Raw genomic sequence first — 19,273 nt, forward strand, 5'->3', positions numbered from 1 at the left:
ATATACATTTTCTAAGTCTGTCTTAAAACTAAATACTGATCCCCAAATGAACATTGAAAGAGGTTTTGCTCGCTGTAATCATTCATCCTGTTCATACTGGCCATTAAAAGATTCCTTCCTAATGCACTTTCAATGTAAGTGACGGTGGCCAAAATCCACAAGCCTCCTTCTGCGCACAAATGAATTAAAAAGTTTATTTGAAGCTAATATGCGGTGTCGGCCGTCCAAATGAGTCAAATCAAGTGGATATTTTCCAAAAAATTGCGGTGGTCTCTCTTTATGTTAATATCCTTCCCCTGCAGCTCAATAGGGAATTTCATACTAAAACAACTCTAATTTTGGAAGATATCCATTTGATTTCACCAATTTAGACGCCTGAAGCCTCAAAAAAGCTTCAGATAAACTGTTGAATAAACTTATGCACAGAATGAGGGCTGTGGATTTTGTCCCCGATCACTCACAGTGAAAGCATGTTAGGAAGGTATCTTCAAATGGCCAGTATGAACAGGAGGAACGATTACAGCAAGTAAAACCTGTTGCAGTGTTCATATGGGCATCTGACTGTTGTTTTAAGACAGACTTGAAAAACTGTGAATGTATCCTTGTTGATTTTAGCTACCAGTTGCCTATTTATATATTCTGCAGTCAGTCCTTTTAGCTCTGTTTTGCTCTCCACCAACTGCTAGGGGGAATATCTGGCTCTTTAGCTGCTATAGATGCTGACTTCATCTGTGTGCTGTGCTGGGCAGGTAGCGCACAGCACTAAAACAATGAGGTGAAAGAAGCTATAAAGCTCCTCTAGAGCTGAGAGCGACTGCAGAGTCATGTGATAATTCTGGTTGGTTTGTTACTATGAGTAACACCTTTCGTATTCAGTCATGTAATCGGTTGTTAATACCAAAAAAAAAAAAAAAAAGATTTTACCACATTTAAACCATCAATCACAGTTGCTCTTTTTTGTTTGTTTTGTTTTCACAAGTTATCTTGATTTAAATATTTAAATTTATCTTACCCTTTCGTGGCATTGGGCCACATGGGGCTGCTTCCTGAAAGAGTGTCTACACCCCCAAATGACACAGTATACCCATTTCAACTTCTCATATGATTCATCAGAAACATGTCATCAGATCTTAAAATGTGTAAGAATTAAGATATTACGAAACTGGAGACTTTCTGTTGCCACAGAGTGATGGGTATCTTTGTCTTTATCTTTCTATCTGTGTAGCGATAAATGACAAGCAAAAAATGGTGGAAACAAAAAGATCCAATCAGGAATAAGAGATATGCGAGAGTAGTGAAAAGGCGAAATGATGAGACAAGGGGAAAGGCAGCAATAAGTGAGGACATGCTGAGAGAAAAGCTGGGAGGACGTGAGAAAGCAGCAGTTTAAAGGAGAAGTTTGGCCCCTAAAAATAAGCCCTTGAGCTGGCAGATGATGGGGGGGTTTTCTGGCTCGGGGCCGGATGGTCCTCTTGGACGGTTGATGATGATGGTAATTAAATGTGTTCTTTATGTCGAGTCAGCATATCCTTACTTTGTTACGGCCGGTCTCTGCTGACCAAACCCTGCCAAGATTCCTGAGCTAATCTGCCAAATAATTTTCAGAAGTATATTTCTGCTGTTGTCTGTCCGCAGAGCCAAGTCCAAAGATAGCGTTTGTGTGATTTATACAAGGAAGTTTTGTTTTTGCTCGAGTTCCTTAAGAAACAGCAGCTTTTCTTTTTTACTCCCTTTTGTTTTAATATCAGAGGGGAATTTTACTCCCACCAGTGTGTGATACCTGTGTCTATGTGTGGCCTCGAACAAGCCTTGTTTCTGAAGCTATACACCTGCCACTGTAGGACAGATATAACTCTCAAGAAAAAGCTTTTTTTAATCTGGTGTTTTTATAGAAAACACTGCAGGAATTTATATTAAGGCACCTTATGTTCTTGTGAGCTCTGCAGGAAAATAGGTTAGACTCTCAGTAGTAGAAATATTGTAGATACTTAAATTATAAAGAGAGCGTAACATCCTATCCGTGTTGTAAAAACATGTATTAAGTTGTATAATGTAATAAAACAGGGTTTATTATAGCTGACTGCATCAGCTTTATTTCAGTATTTCAACAGCAAGTTTTAAGTTGCAGTTTTTATGGGTTATTATTAATATTTATTACTGAGTGAGATTTTTAAAGGCTGAATATGTGTGTTTTGTTTTCATAGTTTTTTTTCTTATTTTCTTTAGTCCTTCATCATCATCAATCCTATGGCATGAAGTAAAGTCTATTAGGAGCTCTATGCATTGGCCTGAAATTCTTTTTGTGAACCTACATTTCACAACTTCTGATGTTCCTCAGCTTTATATTATCGAATCCAAACTACACCTAAAGATTTTTTTACTTTGTTTTATTCAAATTTTAGGCTTCAAGTCATAAAAATATTGTAGATACTCAGTTTAATCCCAATAATTAACTTTATTTCATATGCATATATATATATATATATATATACATACCCATACACATATATATAGACAGGATTTGTTTGTAAGATTATAGTTTTTTTGGTTCTTTGTGATTTTTGGTCTTGTTGGTTGTTATAAAGATGTATGTGCTTGTATGTGTCTGTTCTGTATAGTCGTTTACAAGGTTTCAGTCCTTTTAAATGTGCTTTAATATTATTTAGTCTGTTTTTTTTGTTTTGTTTTGTTTTGGTTTCTTGTTTGTTTCTTTTTATGTGTAACATCAACCTTCACAGGAACTGAAGATGAAAATGAGCTGATACATTTGCATCATGTTGACATTAATTTATGCGTGATGTCCCTGATAAATAAACAAATAAAATAAGTAAAGATTATATGACAGTGCCAGCTCACATCATTGATTTGATGTAGCCCAACATGAGAACATGAGGACAGTATATGAAAGTACACGTATGCATGAAAATAAAAAAACATTCTGATGCAACATGAAGAAATACCCACATGATCTTTCAAACGTCACTGGTCCTCCACCCATCAACATTTTTCAGATAATGTGTTTCTTCGATTTTGACAGGGTGCATTTTCACCTTTACACAACATCGCATTATCTTTGTCAGGTGGATTTCTTCCATGTGATTCACCCATTCGCAAGCCAAACACAATTTATTGACACTTGAATGGAAAGTTAATGCAATGTGATGATGAAATGTCACCTGACTGTTCTTTCATATGACAAGAATGAAGGAAACTTACTGTTCATCCTTCTTGTTTTGTTTGATCAAGTGAAAGTCTCTGTATTTTTTTCCCCTTAAATTTGCTGTGTATTGACAGAGTAAAACATTTTTTATATTTTTAACATCACTGTGAACGTTTTGCGAAAGCATTTAGCTTTTTTCCTGATGCTCCTACAAGGAGCACAAATGATGTACTAAGTTAGCTTAAAAAGAAAAGATTAGATCAAAAACACACATTATTTGGAATTTTTAAAAAAGGAGCAAGTCATTATGAAGCTGAATTGGTTGGACAAGCCACAGATTGTGATGAAATCTTTGAAAGAGAATTTATGCGATCTTCTTTCATTTTAAAGGATTCGTCCTGCATTCTGGGGACTCCCCCTTTTTGTTTTCTTACGGAGATTGATACCATATGTGCCAGTTTAATATACAGCTACAGCCTCTAGACTATTAGCTTAGCATAACGACTGAACATGAGGTAAAAAGTTGCTCGGCTCTGTCCAAAAGTAACAAAATCAGCTTTCCAGCACCTCTAAAAGCTCTAAATTAACACTGCGTGCTGATTTTCCCCATTTCCAATATTTATGCTAAGCTAAGCTAAGTCAAGTTTATTTATATAGCACATTTTATATGACAGGTGTAGACTCAATGTGCTTTAAAACATATAAGATAAGCACATAAGATAAGAGCATACAAGATAAGAGGGTATTACATAAAAACATAACATAAGATAAGATAGGCTATGATAAGAAAAAGGGAATAAGAAGGTATTATTATCATTATTAAAAAAGGAATAATGATAATTATAATAATACTGATTCTAAAATAAAAGTTTTACCCATTAGTTTGCTTTTAAAAGAAGACACTGCTGTAGCAGAATTCCAGAGAGTAAGACCATAATGACTGAAAGCACCATAAAACATAAGCTGATTCAGAATTTATTTATCTTTATTATCTAGGGGTTCCAGACCCATATTTAGGAGGACAAACATAAAAACACGTGGTACTGATCCTCTTGTGTAACTCTCTGCAAGAAAGTGCAAGAGAGAGTTATTAAACCCTTTCTCAAAAAGATCTATAGGATCATTGGTCGCAAAGCTGCAGAAATAGAACAGACTCAATGAAGAATGGTTCAAATATGGCTAAAACTGTCTTAAATTTCTGATGGTGGAGCCTGATGCTGCCTGATAAGACAAAAGAAACTTAGTCTCTCTTAAGTCGACAGCGTAGACAACATCCAGGGCATACTATTACTAGATCTGGGCTCTAAAGGAAAAAGAGCGTCATTTATTTCCCTACAGTTTGACTGGCTATCATCATTCAAAATGCTGCTCTATGTGGCTGAAATGAAAATTAGGCCTTTCAGTGGTTCAGAGTGACCCGGGTCCCTTTTGGCCTAGTTTTACCCAAGCAGCACATCCTCAGGGGGGATCGCAGTGTGCCCCCATGAGAAGCTTCAGTTGGTGACCCAACAAACAGACAGTCATAAAAAAAATAGAAGAGGTCAAGGCCATTTTTGAAGTCCAGTGGCTCAAATTCATCAAATGAGATTTTCATCAGGATGAATACTGATGGATAACGGGTGTTTTACCCTGATGGAGATTTGGGCTGAGCCAGAACAAGAAGCTTATAGTGCAAACACAAACTTTAACGACGACTACTGAGCCAATCAAATTATAATATACTTTGATTTAAATCAGTATATCAATCCTTTCTGCCAGACCAAACTTTAACTTACACTAATAGTGATACTGATTGAAACTTCTGGTGTTCAGTAAAGTTATATCTATACATATATATAAAGTAATATCTCCCTCTGCAGGCTGGAAACAACTACTGAGCCTCACAGCAGGGGAGTTTTCCTCTGCTAGTGCCAAACCAAACCACACTGTATTGCACTGTGGTCACATCTTGACTGTAAATCCTCTTTACAGTTGCTGATTCGGAGGAAAAAACCAAAACAAACATCAACTGATATCAACACAGCAGATCAGCCCTTTATTGTTAATTATTTCAGGGCAGAGGTTCAAGTTAAAGATGGATCACAATCAGCTCGGAGGAGTGAATATCTACAGAACACATCTATCTAATTATTACAGATTGTGCGTCAACATGCATTGATTTGGAGGAGTTGCAGCACATCAGTGGCTGTTGTATTGTTTCAGCTGGTTGACACAAAGAGGGAGAGAAACAATAGAGGCCAATAACAATAACGTAGCTGTCAGGACTATGAGGGAGGCGAGGTCAGGGAGGTGATACGGTAAACAGACCAGCCCAATTCCTTCCCATGGCCTCCTGGCTTAACAGATTAATGAATAAGTCAAGTTAAAGCTGGACTCTGTCATGAAATGTGTCTGTTGTCTTCATGTTGTGACTGAATCGACATATGACAAAAGAAAAACTGGAAAGTACAATAAAAAACTATAAATTTGTTTATCAATGCTGTTTTTTTTGTATTTCCAAGCTCTTTAGTGTGCAGACCTACACAAACAATCCAAGGAATTGGTCTATTTGGTCTGAAATTTCAAGTTATTAAATCAATTTTCCATGTGCGTAACAAAATCAGTTCATGTCACCATATTTGGAAACAAAAAGTTGCTTTCCAATTCTTTAAGAATCTGTATTCTGGCTAATGCCATGCTTATAAATCATTGTTTTTGCACAGGTAAGGTTCAAGTGTCTTTTGAACATACACTTTTGCATCTATCATAACATTGTATCATGACTTTTGAAAGAAGTATCTTGTAAATAAAAGAAAAAACTGTGGTGTTTACTGAAAATGATAGAAACAGGCAAATGCAGAATGCCATGGTCACAAATGTTGTCAAAGTTCCTGATTACATTGCAAAGAGTCTGTGTGTCACTGAGTTTGTGCTACAAATGTTGACTGATTCTCAGTGAACACAGGAAAAAATATAGTAGCATCTTGTTTTTTGCCACAGCATTTCTGCTCCTTGTTCTTTGTAAATACTCGCAGGGAAACTGTGTATTGATTGTTTATGTCCTTGTGAAACTGTGAATTTCCTTGGTCCTATGAATGGTAAGGCCAGATGTATCTTGTTAACTAATCAGTCTATGTAACAAGCACACTGAGGAAGGGCTTGGCCTGAAACGAACGTGCATTAAGTAATCTTTTCTGCAAAAGTTATGGTGTGTGCAGACTTTCCAGTTTGTCTTGCAGAGCATTTCTGTGTCATGCTTCGTCTTAACAAACACAATATTAGTCATATTCCCGCAATGCTATATCTGGACTTATTAATTAGAGAAAACAAACCATATCTCAGCTTTTGATTGTGTATATCAGGTTTAATTGTGAAGGAATCAGAGCAGCAGCAGTTATCCATCGTGTCCTTCACAAGCAGCCGACGCCTCAAGGTGGACAATCAACTAATCAGAAATTATATCTCTCATGGGACAGTCAGTGTTGATGTGTCTAATTCCAGAGGTATAGTTCTCTGCTGAGCCAAGCTCACAGCACAGCTGGGTTGTTTGTGCTAATAGGATTGTTATTTTGTCTTCTATTATGTGAACACAAGATCAGCAGCACTCTGGCTGTGTGTGGTCCTCTCACTGTGTATCATTTATATTGCCTAAGGAGGGACCCAATTCAAGTTTTCTGCCCATGTTTCACACATCAAAGGTGTGCAGAATCTTTAGTTTAAGACATTTAAGTCTCTCATTTTGTCTATTTAAGATGTAGTGGGCCAGTTATGGTAGGCTACAGGTTGCCAAACAGAACTTGGGAGTCACTGATGAACCATATAGGCTGCATAACTCACATATTTTAAATAATAAGGCCTGTTACAGATTTTTTTTTTTTTTTTTTTTTAAAAAGAGACGGTTTTACACAAAAAAAATCCATTAATTAAAAAAATCAAAAGGAAAAAAGGAAATAATACTTTTTCATCTTGTAGTGTTTGTTTATCTAAAAAAAGGTTGGATCATTAGTGAACAGAAACAGAGGGGAGCAGTAATGAAGCAATAACTGCATACACCCGCCGGAAACAAAGTACACGAAGAAGAATCATACCCGGAAGAGGGGCTTTATTTTGGTTTTGTCGGGGCGGGAAAGCGGAAAGTCACCAAGGAAATCAACAAATTAAATGGTAAGTTTTAAACTCAATGTCTAATCCAAGCAGTGTTTTACGTTATCATAAAATATGCTAATTTGGCAACAACAACCCTCACAAAGCTGTAATTAAACGGGCTACGTCAAAGCTAAACGTGCTAACAATATTTAGCAACGGTTAGTAATAGAAACCTGCTCCCAGCTGTTTCTGTGAGAGCTAACATCCATTATTGCTAAATTAAATGGATCAATCGCAGCTCTGTGGTTTTACATTGACATTGTTTCTTAGCTGCAGTGTTATTCTAATAAGGCCCCAAATAATCGCCGTTACAGGTTGCAGCTATAATTGTGTCACTAGTTAGCTATAACTGTATTGTTCCTAAGTCGACATGCAGAAACAAACATACACTCATTGCTGTAATGAGTTGGACAACATGTAAGAAACACCTCTCACTACAAGTTAACAGCAAAACAAAATATACAGCCTCCGAAAGTATTATAAAATTGAATCATCACCTCTCTCAAATAGTTTCAATGACCTTTCCAAGTAGCTTGTTTTACCTAACAGTCTAAAACGCCTCTTCTTTTTTTTTTTTTTTTTTTTCTTAGAAATGTTCTAGTTAGTCATAATTAAAAGAGCTGCTACAATTAATCGATTAGTTGCCATCTATTAAATTAATCAGCAAGTATTTTGATAATCATTTTGAGGTATTTTTTAAAAGAAAAAAATCTTCAAATTCTCTGATTCCAGCTTCTCAAATGTGAATATTTTCCTGTTTCTTTCGTCTTCTATGACAGTAAACTGAAAATCTTTGGGTTATGGACAAAACAAGACATTTGAAGATGTCACCTTGGGCTGTGGGAAACAGTGATATACATTTTTCACCATTTTCTGACATTTTTTGTGGACCAAGCAAATAATTGATTAATCGAGAGAATAACTGACAGTTTAATCAACAGTGAAAATAATCATTAGTTGCAGCCCTATATTGAAATAAAGTCTCCAGTTTTTTCTTTGGTGAATGCAGTTTGCTTTTATAATCTTGTGCATCATTGCCACCTTTTCTTTTTTTTTTTTTTCTTTTTTTTTAGCAAAAGTGCAATTTCATATATTTCATTCTTTAAATGCATTATGGTGCAAACGCTGCTGTATCAGTTCAGTTCCCAAGCTCTTGTCTTGCTAAAATGTAAGACAAGAAAATCCTCAAAATTTGAAAAGATGGAACCATCGAATGTTTGTCATTTTTGCTTGAAAAATGACTAAATTGATTTTTATGTCAATTGATTGAACTGTTTAAGCTCCAACTGAGTCTACAGGCTACAGGAAAAAAGTCTACAGGCAGCTCTTGCCAGAACTAAACATACAGCTTGAGATTGTTTTCATAAAATGTTGTGTTTTATATTATAGTAATGATAAAAGTGTCCATTGTTGTAATTTTTGGGTATTTTACCAGTGAATTGTACTTAAATGGCCACAAAAACCTTCATAAAGCACCACTTTTAATGTTTGGCATGTAGATTATGTCTGTAATGTGACCCCTTCACCAGGTGAGACCTGCTGACCATGCCGTCCAAACAGCAGGATGTGGCCAAACCTAATATCTTTTCAGTTCTCTTCATGACCGTGGAGGGTGAACCCATGTCTTTCTATCTACGACCGGGTCCTGTCAAGCGCAAGCTCCAGCCGCTCATCACAGCTGGGGGAGGCTTGTTGTGCAATGTGCAGCAGCCCGGAGCAATTTTACTGATTGACCCAGAGGAAAGAGACTCTATTCCTGAAAGTACTGCTCACTGGTAGGACTGGAATACCTTTAATGTAAATTAAATTCTGTATATTAACATGGATTACTCTATGCAATTTTATCTCTCCTTTCTAATTACTGAATACATATAAGTTTAAGCACAGTAAGATAAATCATTGCCATGTACATCCAATTAATCACTGAAATCATTTAATGTTGCAAAGGTTTTTACTGTATTAAATATAAAATATAAATTTTTAGAAAAAATCACAGCATATAATGAGGCTCCCGTCCATTTTCTCCTCAGGTACGTGTCCACCAAGTACATCCACGACTGTATTGAGAAGGAAGAACAGCTGAATTTAGAGGACTACAGGTTAAATCCTGACGTAGTCCAGAAACAATCTCCTAGACTCAGCAACAGAAAAGATGTCTCACCACCTGGACTAGGAGGTATGATGCAAAGACCTAACATTTATTCCTAAAATGAACTCTTAAAAAAGCTGTTAAAATGCAGTTAACATTGTGTGCACTGCTTTTGTTTTATATTATTATAATAGTTTACTCTAAATATAGGACTTTGTGTAACACTGTTTAATAGTTTTAAATCTACTGATGTACAGTACCAGTCAAAAGTTTGGACACTCCTTCCCATTCTCTTGTATATATACTCTGTTATTATTTGATTGTGATTAGGCAGGGTGGCTTACACCCCTGAAGAAGACGACGCCATTTTGAGTTATGTCAGCAAACACAAGACAGAGATTGGTGGGAACCGGCTTTGGCAACAGATGGAAAAGCAGCGTGTGACCAGTCACAGTTGGCAGTCAATGAAATATCGTTACAGAGTACGACTGGCTAAGAAACAGTCAGAGATCGAGGAGGTGGAAACAACAAAGGAAGAGACCAAGGTAATTAATTACCTGGGAGGTGTTGCCAGATTAGGGATGCAACAATCCGACTTTTTCAGTCCCGTTTCCAATACCTTGGCTTTGGGTATCAGCTAATACTCTGTGTGAAAGAGACTGGAATCATTCTCTTATGTGTAAGGCAACATTAGACTTGCCTTAAACATTGCTTTCCTAACTTTGTAAAACAAAATGTGACAAATAAATACACAGATATAAATTTACTGAATTGTTATTTATTAAAATAATGGTATCCAATACCAGGTTGGCCCATTTTCACCAATACCAGTCCAGCTATTTGAGTCAGTATTGGACTGATAACAGTATCGGTATTAGTGCATCTCTATGCCAGATATTTTGTCATCTTTTTCTATATGTTTCCCATTTCTTTCAAAAGTTACATGAGAAGGTGCAAGTATCAGGCACAGTACACCTTTACAATAAAATCCAATTCAGTATAACAGTCCTGCAATAAATCCCACATTCCCACACAAGCTTATAGTGTTCAGTGTCTGTGGCCGTGATGTCAGAGAGGTGTTGATTTTATCATTAAGTGGTAGTGGTGGTTCTGCTATATTGTACTACGCAAGGTAGCCAGCAATCAAAATTACCCAGTAATATTAGGGGGACATGAGTGATATTAGAATTTAACTTTGTGTTATGAATCGGCCGTGCAACATGCTGTAGGTCCTCTATGTTGCCTCCATGTTGTGATTTAGATCAGGGCATCAAGATATCAAATTCTTCCTGTATGGTTAAAAAAAAATCAAGATAATTATAATATTTAGATGATGGGAATACCACACTGTGATCACCATTAAAGTAGTAATAATAGTAATAATTCAAAATGAATCTGCGACATGATGTTTATGGTGCTTTTAGTTTTTAACAGGAACATTCAAAAGCATGTCCACCGTGGTGCAACTGTCATATAGAGTAATTAACAAAGTAAAGTATGTAACTCTCTAACAAAGTAGTTGTAGTAGTCGACCTCACATCTTAATATTTTTGTTACGATAATCATAAAACTATGTGAATATGCATCTGCTCATATTCACATAATTTCCATTATTCCATAATTAAAGTCCAAATTAAGCTTTAAAATTGCTCCAGGATAGAACAAGGGACATCTTTTATAGATGTTAAGCCTGAAGCCTCTCATCTGTCTGGTTATAGGAAGAGGAGGATCAAGACACAGAAGACGCTGCTCCTCCACAGACACATTCAGAGACAACAGATCTAACACAGGTAGTAGAAAGAGCTCACTGGTTACAACAAGTACCGCTGGTATTTGAATTGTATATATGTATTAAAGCTCATGATACCAAAACAGTGATTGTATGTGATTAAATAATTAAGAGAACAGGTTTGGTGTTTCCACAGATAGATGCTGAAAGCACGCAACCAGAAAACTCCACAGAAGCTCAAACATCCAGCTGTCCCCAACCTGAGGAGCCTCACGTGGACCCACAGATAGAATCCATTCCAGCTGAGAGCACAGAACCAAAAACAGATGCATCACAAACAACCATTTCCCCCCAAAAAGAAAATGTGCCAGAGGACTCCCAACCAGCTCAACCTGAGCCCCTGCCCAGCACTTCCTCTACAAAAAAGCCAAAAGAGAAGGAGAAGGCCTCCCCCCAGCTGGTTCGACCACAGCGCCGTTCAACACGCAGGCAGCTTGAGCTTGAGGAGACACCTTACAGCAAAAAACTCAGATCAGCATCAACTTCCTCTGAGCAACCATTGTCGTCTCCCCAGCCATCAAAGAAAACTAAATCAGCAGTTAAGCCTGCTTCTCAAAAAGACATAACAGCAGACGAGCCGCCTCCTAAGAGAACCAGAGGAAAGAGTGGGGCAACAGCGGCAGAGAGTCAACAGGAGGAGAGTGTACAGGCTACTGTCTCTGAAACAGTGCAAGCAGGTTTGTTGTACTTCTATCAGTGTCGGGCACAAAACACTGACAGTATCTTAATATCTGTAACAAGTTTTTATTCTACAAAGACTTACGTAAAATGACAAAAAGTCAATTCTTCTCCTTTCCTCTTTTCTTATATTTCTTTTGCTGTTTGAAGATGAAGAATCTGACTCAGTGCCACAGACAGGAGAGAAGAAAAAACTAAAGAGGAAGTTGGGGATCCTTGAATTGGCTACAAAGGAGTTTGAAGATGAAAGTGAGGTAAAACACAACACTGATTTAGTAATAGGACATTTATAATGCTAACATTTTATCACAAGTAAACTCAATGGGCCTCATTTACTAATAAGTGTGTAGAAATGTTCTTACTTGGTGCACAAAATAAGTTTGCACGCAAAATTACTGTCAGATTCATGACACGTGCGCACCAGTCAATTTTGTTCTTACCTCTGTGTGTATGTTAGTGAATCAGAATCATTCTGAATTGACAGGTGTGTGCCTGATATCAGTAATTAACACACTACCACGCCCCCATTTCTCTATATGAGGAAAGCTGTGTTGGAGCGGTGCAGCAGTAGAGAGAGCTGTCACTCATTGCAAAGAGGACTGTGATGGTAAAAATGTAGAAAAACTTTACTGCCGGTGAAATACAAACAATAGTTTCAGAAGTAGAAGCCAGAAAAGGCAGATCTGGCTGATAAACATGTCATTGGCACAACTGTTTGGAGCCAGATTGTGAATCCTGTACACAACCTGCACACCTGTTGCACCACGACGAGGGAGTACGTCTGTAACAAATAAAAAGCTGGTAAATATGTAGATCTGTGGAATTGATATAAATCTCAACTGCTGCACCAGGTGTGCATCATGTTCATCTCTGTCCACATCAGGCTGTGTAGTAGTGAAAGCAGAGCGAACCTCCCTGTGTCACTACTGGACTGTCAGGCTGTGAGGACACTGAACAGGCTGCTTGTTAACCAGCTGCATATATCACGGCCAGATCTGATGGGGAAATTAATCACTGTCACACTCCAATATGGAAATTCCGATATATAAGCTATTGTCATCTAAAAGTGGGAACAGGACAACTTTAATATATTAATTTCATCACATTTATGACAATGATTTATGGATTACAACATCTTAGCTATTAATGTTATAATTAGTAAATAAAGTGTTTTAGCAAGTTCACACTTTTAAATGTTGTATATTTAGGCCCAATCATTTTTTAGATAATTGTGGTCTAATCCTCCTAATATACTGTTCATATTGAATAAATATTGACTATATCATTTTTTTAAGACCCTGGGATGTTTATGATTTGTGCGTACACATGGTCTAAGGCAGCTCTAAGTTTGTTTGCAGAGTAAGAACAAATTCGGGTAAGAACATATTGATGAATCCTGGATTTGTGCTTAAAACATTTGTACACATGGTTTAAGCACAGATTTGTGCGTACGCACTATTTGTGAATGAGGCCCAATGGGTTTCTCATTAAAGTGCAAACACTCACTCAAAGACAGCAAAGAACACTCATGATCCACCCCACAGACATAAACCACAGACACACATACAGTAACTAGTCATAAGCTTGAGAAATTTTGTGCCATTTTGTGTTCTGACAGATCTCAGGTTATGAGGAAGTTTGTTCCAGAGATCAGGACCAATATAAACTATTGATCAGAGAAGCTTTAAATGATCTATTCCATTGTTCACTTATAATCATATTTGTTCTTGACTGTTATATTTCTGTTTCTTAGCCTGAGGATGAAGCTCCACATCTCCAAAACCCAGCTGAAACAGCAGCGCTACAACCCAAATCGACAGATCCCCTCTTGCCCTCTTCAGACACAGTTGTGGATGCTGCTTCCTCACAGTCCAACCCTGAGCCTGGACCCAGCCTTCAGGAGACTGTGCAAGAGGCCCAGGCCTCCAGCAGCAACCGCCTACCAGAGACAAGTTGTCCTCAGCATGCAGCCGCTGAGCGTGCAGCCGCTGAGCCTGCAGCCTCTGAGCCTGCAGCCGCTGAACCTGCAGCCGCAGAGCCTGCAGCCTCTGAACCTGCGGCCTCTGAGCCTGCAGCCTCTGAGCCTGCGGCCTCTGAGCCTGCAGCCTCTGAGCCTGCGGCCTCTGAGCCTGCAGCCTCTGAGCCTGCGGCCTCTGAGCCTGCAGCCTCTGAGCCAGCAGCTGCCAAGCCTGCAGCTGCCAAGGCTGTCCAGGCCACCTCCAAGGCCCACCTCTTCATATTTGACAATGAATCTCAGGAAGAAGACTCTCAGTCAGTTCTTAGTCACAGCACAGCAGCCAAGCCACAGCCAACAGTAAACAACGAAGCTGCACTTTCACTGACTCAGGTCCAGTTAGAAGAGGACAAGCAGCGAATCAGAGAGCTGATAAGCCAGACGAAGCAGGTGAGCGTTACATTGCAGCAGATGATGCATCTTTGTTACTGCAGTGTGATTTAGACTTTATCTTTATTCACACTTATACTCTGTTACTCTTCAATGAGATGTAAATCAGACATTCACACAGATGTTCAGATTGACGTAATAATCCAAATAATTTAATTATCATTGATGTTTACATCTCTGTCTCTCTCCTTGTCTCTACTACCCCAGTCTGTCTGTTTCAAATGTCTAACCTCTCCCAACGCTTTTTCTTCTAGGACTTAGTTTGTGTCACTAAAGCCCTATTGAGGACCAGTGGAGATTCCTCTGCGGCGCTGGATCTGCTTTTGAATCCTTCCTCTAGTTCAGGACCTTTTTGGAATCGCTGTGATGACGGTCTTTTGCTCTCAGCTGATCCCGCGGCCCACCGGCAGCTGCAGGAGAAATACGGTGAGGAGGGCGTGGCCAAAAGAATAGTGTTCCTTGAGGTAGACGGATGAAGATGAACAACAGCATGGTACAGATAAAAAGAAGGGGAATAGGAAGAAATTTGGACATGAGGAGTATTCTCATCTGTTATATCAACTAAGTACTATGAAATCAGCAAGCTAGTTAGCTGATATTCAGTAGTTTTAATTCCACTTCCTCTGTCAGTGTCTGTGTTGGCGTCCTTGATGGTTTTGAGTACATTTTTAGGTAAATTAAGTAGAGGCTATTATTTGAGACATGCTCTATACCTTTGTTTGGGTGCAGAATCTTTTAATGCATTTTAGCATGACTATTATTGTATTTGTTTGTCTGTTTTCATTAAATTGTATGATAAATCAGTGTCATACCATTTAAAATTCTTGACATACATTATGAAATTAATTTATTATTACATTTATTGTGTTTCCCTACTTATTTTATAACTGATTAATTGGAGTGCTTAAAAGATTAGATTCAATGCAGCCTTGTGGAAAATCTGTGGATTGACATAAAAAGTGATCGGAGGTCTTCTAGCAGTTGCAGACTTATTAAAAACTAGACTTAAGTCCACATTGGTGTTAAACTAAAAATAAGTTCCTGCCCTAAATTAAGTAACATGTGCCTCTGAGTATTAAAAACATTTATGCAACCAAGGTCTTATGATGAAAATAAAAGGGTCTGATTTATGTGTGTGAACAGTTGCTATCCACCATATGTTTAAATTCAAATTATGTGTAGGAAAATAATGGATTGTTACTAATTTATTGTGCACTCTGGACAAAACTACGTCAATTTGAATTAATACCAACAACTATCAGTTTGAGTAGAGTCATTTATCTAAACTAAACTGGAAATAAGTGGTGACTTTTCCTGTTTCACCACAAAAGACTCTGTGGTATAGATTTTATTTAAAAATCACACTTTCCAACAATCGCACTCATACATCCATGGACACTACACAACCACAATACAAAACTATTCTAATCTGCACAAAGCTACGTTGTGTACAGTAGAAGATTCCACTAATAAAACAATTAAGTATGATTTACTTAACACTAGACACTAGATTATATTGACCAAACAACAAAAGAAAAACAAAAATACTCTAAACACATAAAAAAAGAGCAAATTGGCCTCAATTTTTATCCAATCCACCATTTTATTTCATCTTACCCCAGTATCAATTGAGTACATTCATTATTTTGAAACAATCTGCCCCAGACCAACATGAATACATCGTGTCAATAGTTTAAACAAAAGAAGAAAAAAAAATCCCACACATCTAAGAGAGAAAGCAATTAAAGCAGAAAATAAAATGGATCACCAGGACTGTACCTGTGATGTAAATGAAACTCAAAAGACCAGTATCCAATACAGTTCAATAGACTCTACCCAAATATGGCCACAAGTATTGCTGCACCTTTCATCTCCCAGTCACGTTGAGGAAATGAAAAAGCGAAGGCGATAGTGATGTTGACAGCAAACAGGTGTGCTGATGGACATGTAAAACTGTACGTTGACACAACAGTTAACACAACCATATAATCCCAGTGCTACACTGATAAAAACCACTCGTATAAAACCCTTTTTTTTTTTTAGTATGAAACATTCACATCCACCACGACCTAATTTACATACATAGGTCACATACTGTAAGTTGGTCAGGTAAGAACCAGTTCAGTAAAGCAAAACATACCAAGGTCTCCAGTAATTAACAGCACACCATATATCCCTGGATTTTAACGGCTACTTTTTTTTTTTTTTTTTTTTGCTCAGCTTTTACTTATAAGGTCTTCAGAGGATACCTCCAGTCAAGCTACATTCAACAAGAGGGGTTGCTACGGTTTTTTGAATAGATGTAATTGAGACTTTACCTGCTTCAAGTGATGGGAGAGTGGCGATAACACGAAACATCTTGTAGTTTGCAAGAATTATTACTGATTTTTTTTTGTTTTCTAAATCAGCTAAAACCTGCAAACTAACACATCTGTGGTAGGCATGTACAAACACTGAGACTTTCCAGAGTTAGTAGGAGTCATAGCTTGATTTACATCTTTGTTTCTGTACACATTTGCTTTGGTTGGCTGGTTAGTGTGATGGTCACGGTGGTGTGGGCTACAATCTCACAGAGGAAGCATGAAAGACGGCGAACTGTGTCGTTAGGCCTGCTGTTCCTCGATGTAACAGCCATACAATCAATAAATGTGTTTGATGTCGCCGCTACAAAGTACAGTACTGATAAAAGAATGGCTCTTTGTTACTTGTCAGGCTGGTTTTACATCAACATATAAAGGTAAAAGGATATATTCTCTGTGAGTGAAGCTGCTCCTCACTCTTGTTTGATTATAGTCAATTAGTTTTTATTATGGGTGATCTGATATGGTCAATAAGTGACCCAAACATTTAGAACAAATTTCAATATACCTGCTAAATTAATAATAGCTGAATATGGCGACAATATCACACTTTTTGGTTAACATATAATGATTAAAAAACAGTGAAAAATACATTTTCTGCCACAAATACAGTTAATTGATGATTAGGACAAGACAAGTGTTTTGATTAAAAACATAGCGCACAGTCTGCATTGCAGCTATTTCATTCAAAATATAATATTATAATTAAAAAAAAAAGACCCACAGCTCATTTTCCTCACACAAACATGCTGAAATAACAAAAAGGCTTGTATTTTAACATTCTGCTTCTTAAAAACTTCAAGATAGAAGTAGCACTTATCTTTGATCCAGCAAACCATACATACATTATAATACAAAGAGGTGATAAAAAGATCACTTCTGTCCCCATGCATCGATCAGTTTCTACGCTAATCCAGCGAATTGTGACACTTCTAAATCTGTTGCAAAAAAGACTAATATGAACAAAAAGGCCTCTGGGGTATACGATCACATGACTACAGCCCTCTATGTACAGTCTGACAATTGGAGCCCCGATTCAGAAGAGACAAAGCAGGATGTGCAACCTTCCTGGAACAGAGTCCCCTGTGGCACAGCAGGAAATACAGAAGAAAACTTATAATGAAACCACATAAAAAAAGAATATAATTTCCCCAAATAAAGTGAATATGATGATGATCATGTAGGAAGATAATATGAAAGGGAAGCTTTTCAAAATGTGTCCTTTGGTTTTGCTTTAGAGGTTTAAGGGCATTGTTTGGCTTTGATAATATTCTTGATTTATCTAATAACAACTAACGGATTTTATTCATTTAAAATAATGTGTCCTGGTGTGCTCAAAATAAACTGCACAAGTACATATAAAGTACGTCAGAATCAGAACAATGCACCCGCCTGTTTCAGTAGCTACTGGCATAAGGCAGAGTAAATGTTGGAGATCATTGGGGGGGGGCGCTGTTCCAGTTTTTAACTTTGATGTACATGAAAAAACAAATGTTCCATACTATTTCACACTCAAATGCACGAAAAGAAGTTCTTAAAATGATACATAGAAAACACCTGCTTTGCTTAAAAGGCTAATTGTATTGGTTTTAAAAGAAACGAGGAAGGGTGAAAGCCAGTCCGAAAATAAGGCCAGCTAAATTGCATAGAACTTCAGTAGTGCACTGATGCATCAAAAGGCTGTGCTCCTTTCCTCTGTCAACTTTGGCAAACCCTGCAGCGTTCCCTCAGAAACCATCAGAACTCCAACACCATTTGTCTCTTGTTTTTGTCTCCTTGGCAGAAGACACTCAAACCCCCAACAGTTTAATTTGGATTACAAATACCCCTCCTGGACCTGGACCTGGACCTCCATGAATCATGTCAAAAAGAAAATTTTATTCCAATTGTGGGGCGCAGACATTTTTTCAGTCTAAATTAAATATTAAAAAGTATATGTAAAGATGGATTTTGTTTTTGTAAGGAGCACAATATGTACTATTTTCAATTCCTTTAGAAAAAAAGGATCTTAGTAGGGTAAGAATTTGTAGAAAATACTTGTTGGCCAGTAAAACATTTGAGAATATTTTTTTTCTCTCGCCCAAAATGATGTGAAGCTCTGAGCAAGGATCCAGCGAGGCAGCAATGAGGAAGAGAGCACAGCTCAGATTCTTTATGCACCCCTCTCTCTTTGTGAAGCAAAGACGGCCCCCACCGCTATTTAAAGAACAGAAATAGTATAAAAGCACCAGTTCTGAGCCTGCACCAATGAGCACGACCATCAGAACTTGAATAGGTCAAACAGGCCCACATTTAGGTTGGACCACCTCACTAGCAGGGTGGAGATCTATACACATTTATCCCCTTTGACAACAAGGGGCGGTCAGGAAGAGTTGGGACAAAGCCCGGCTATGTAGCCATCAACTAACGGGGCCTTCAGCCTCTGCGTCCTTGTCCGAAATCTCATCCTGGATCTCGTCTGTGTTCCCTGAGTCGCTGCTGGCCACGGAGCTGAAAGAGGGAGAGTTCCTGCCACCTTTAATCATCCGTCGACAGGTCTCCATCTGCACATCCAGGCCTCGCTTCATGCTGCACATCTCCATGTACTCGTGCAGATGTCGGTTCATGTCGCTCTTTGCCGTGGCCAATTCCATCTGAAAGAGGGATAAAGTTGTAACATTTCCTGGTT

At 37.9% G+C, this 19,273-nt stretch overlaps 2 protein-coding genes across 4 annotated transcripts in view; one reads left to right on the forward strand and one right to left on the reverse strand.

Annotated features, from left to right (window-relative positions):
- The first annotated feature begins 7,198 nt into the window (after positions 1-7,198).
- Positions 7,199-15,375, forward strand: terf2ip (telomeric repeat binding factor 2, interacting protein). 2 transcript variants are annotated; one of them, XM_067586936.1, is made up of 9 exons: positions 7,199-7,303; positions 8,815-9,060; positions 9,316-9,461; positions 9,705-9,919; positions 11,093-11,164; positions 11,300-11,840; positions 11,992-12,095; positions 13,595-14,245; positions 14,500-15,375. In XM_067586936.1, the coding sequence occupies exons 2-9, from the start codon at positions 8,831-8,833 to the stop codon at positions 14,719-14,721; spliced, it is 2,181 nt and encodes a 726-aa protein (XP_067443037.1). In that variant the 5' UTR covers positions 7,199-7,303; positions 8,815-8,830; the 3' UTR covers positions 14,722-15,375. The 2 variants fall into 2 exon arrangements, with proteins under 2 accessions (XP_067443037.1, XP_067443038.1); XM_067586937.1 differs by having other exon boundaries at positions 11,998-12,095.
- Positions 15,376-15,828: 453 nt separating this feature from the next.
- Positions 15,829-19,273, reverse strand: part of iffo2b (intermediate filament family orphan 2b) — a 29,102-nt gene continuing 25,657 nt past the window's right edge. For both annotated transcript variants that reach the window (XM_067586938.1, XM_067586939.1), the window contains exon 8: positions 15,829-19,238. In XM_067586938.1, the coding sequence (XP_067443039.1) occupies positions 19,005-19,238 (234 nt within the window). In that variant the 3' untranslated portion in view covers positions 15,829-19,004. The remainder of the gene's footprint in view (positions 19,239-19,273) is intronic.

Source organism: Thunnus thynnus, chromosome 4 (assembly GCF_963924715.1).
Source record: "Thunnus thynnus chromosome 4, fThuThy2.1, whole genome shotgun sequence".
Lineage (NCBI taxonomy): Eukaryota > Metazoa > Chordata > Actinopteri > Scombriformes > Scombridae > Thunnus > Thunnus thynnus.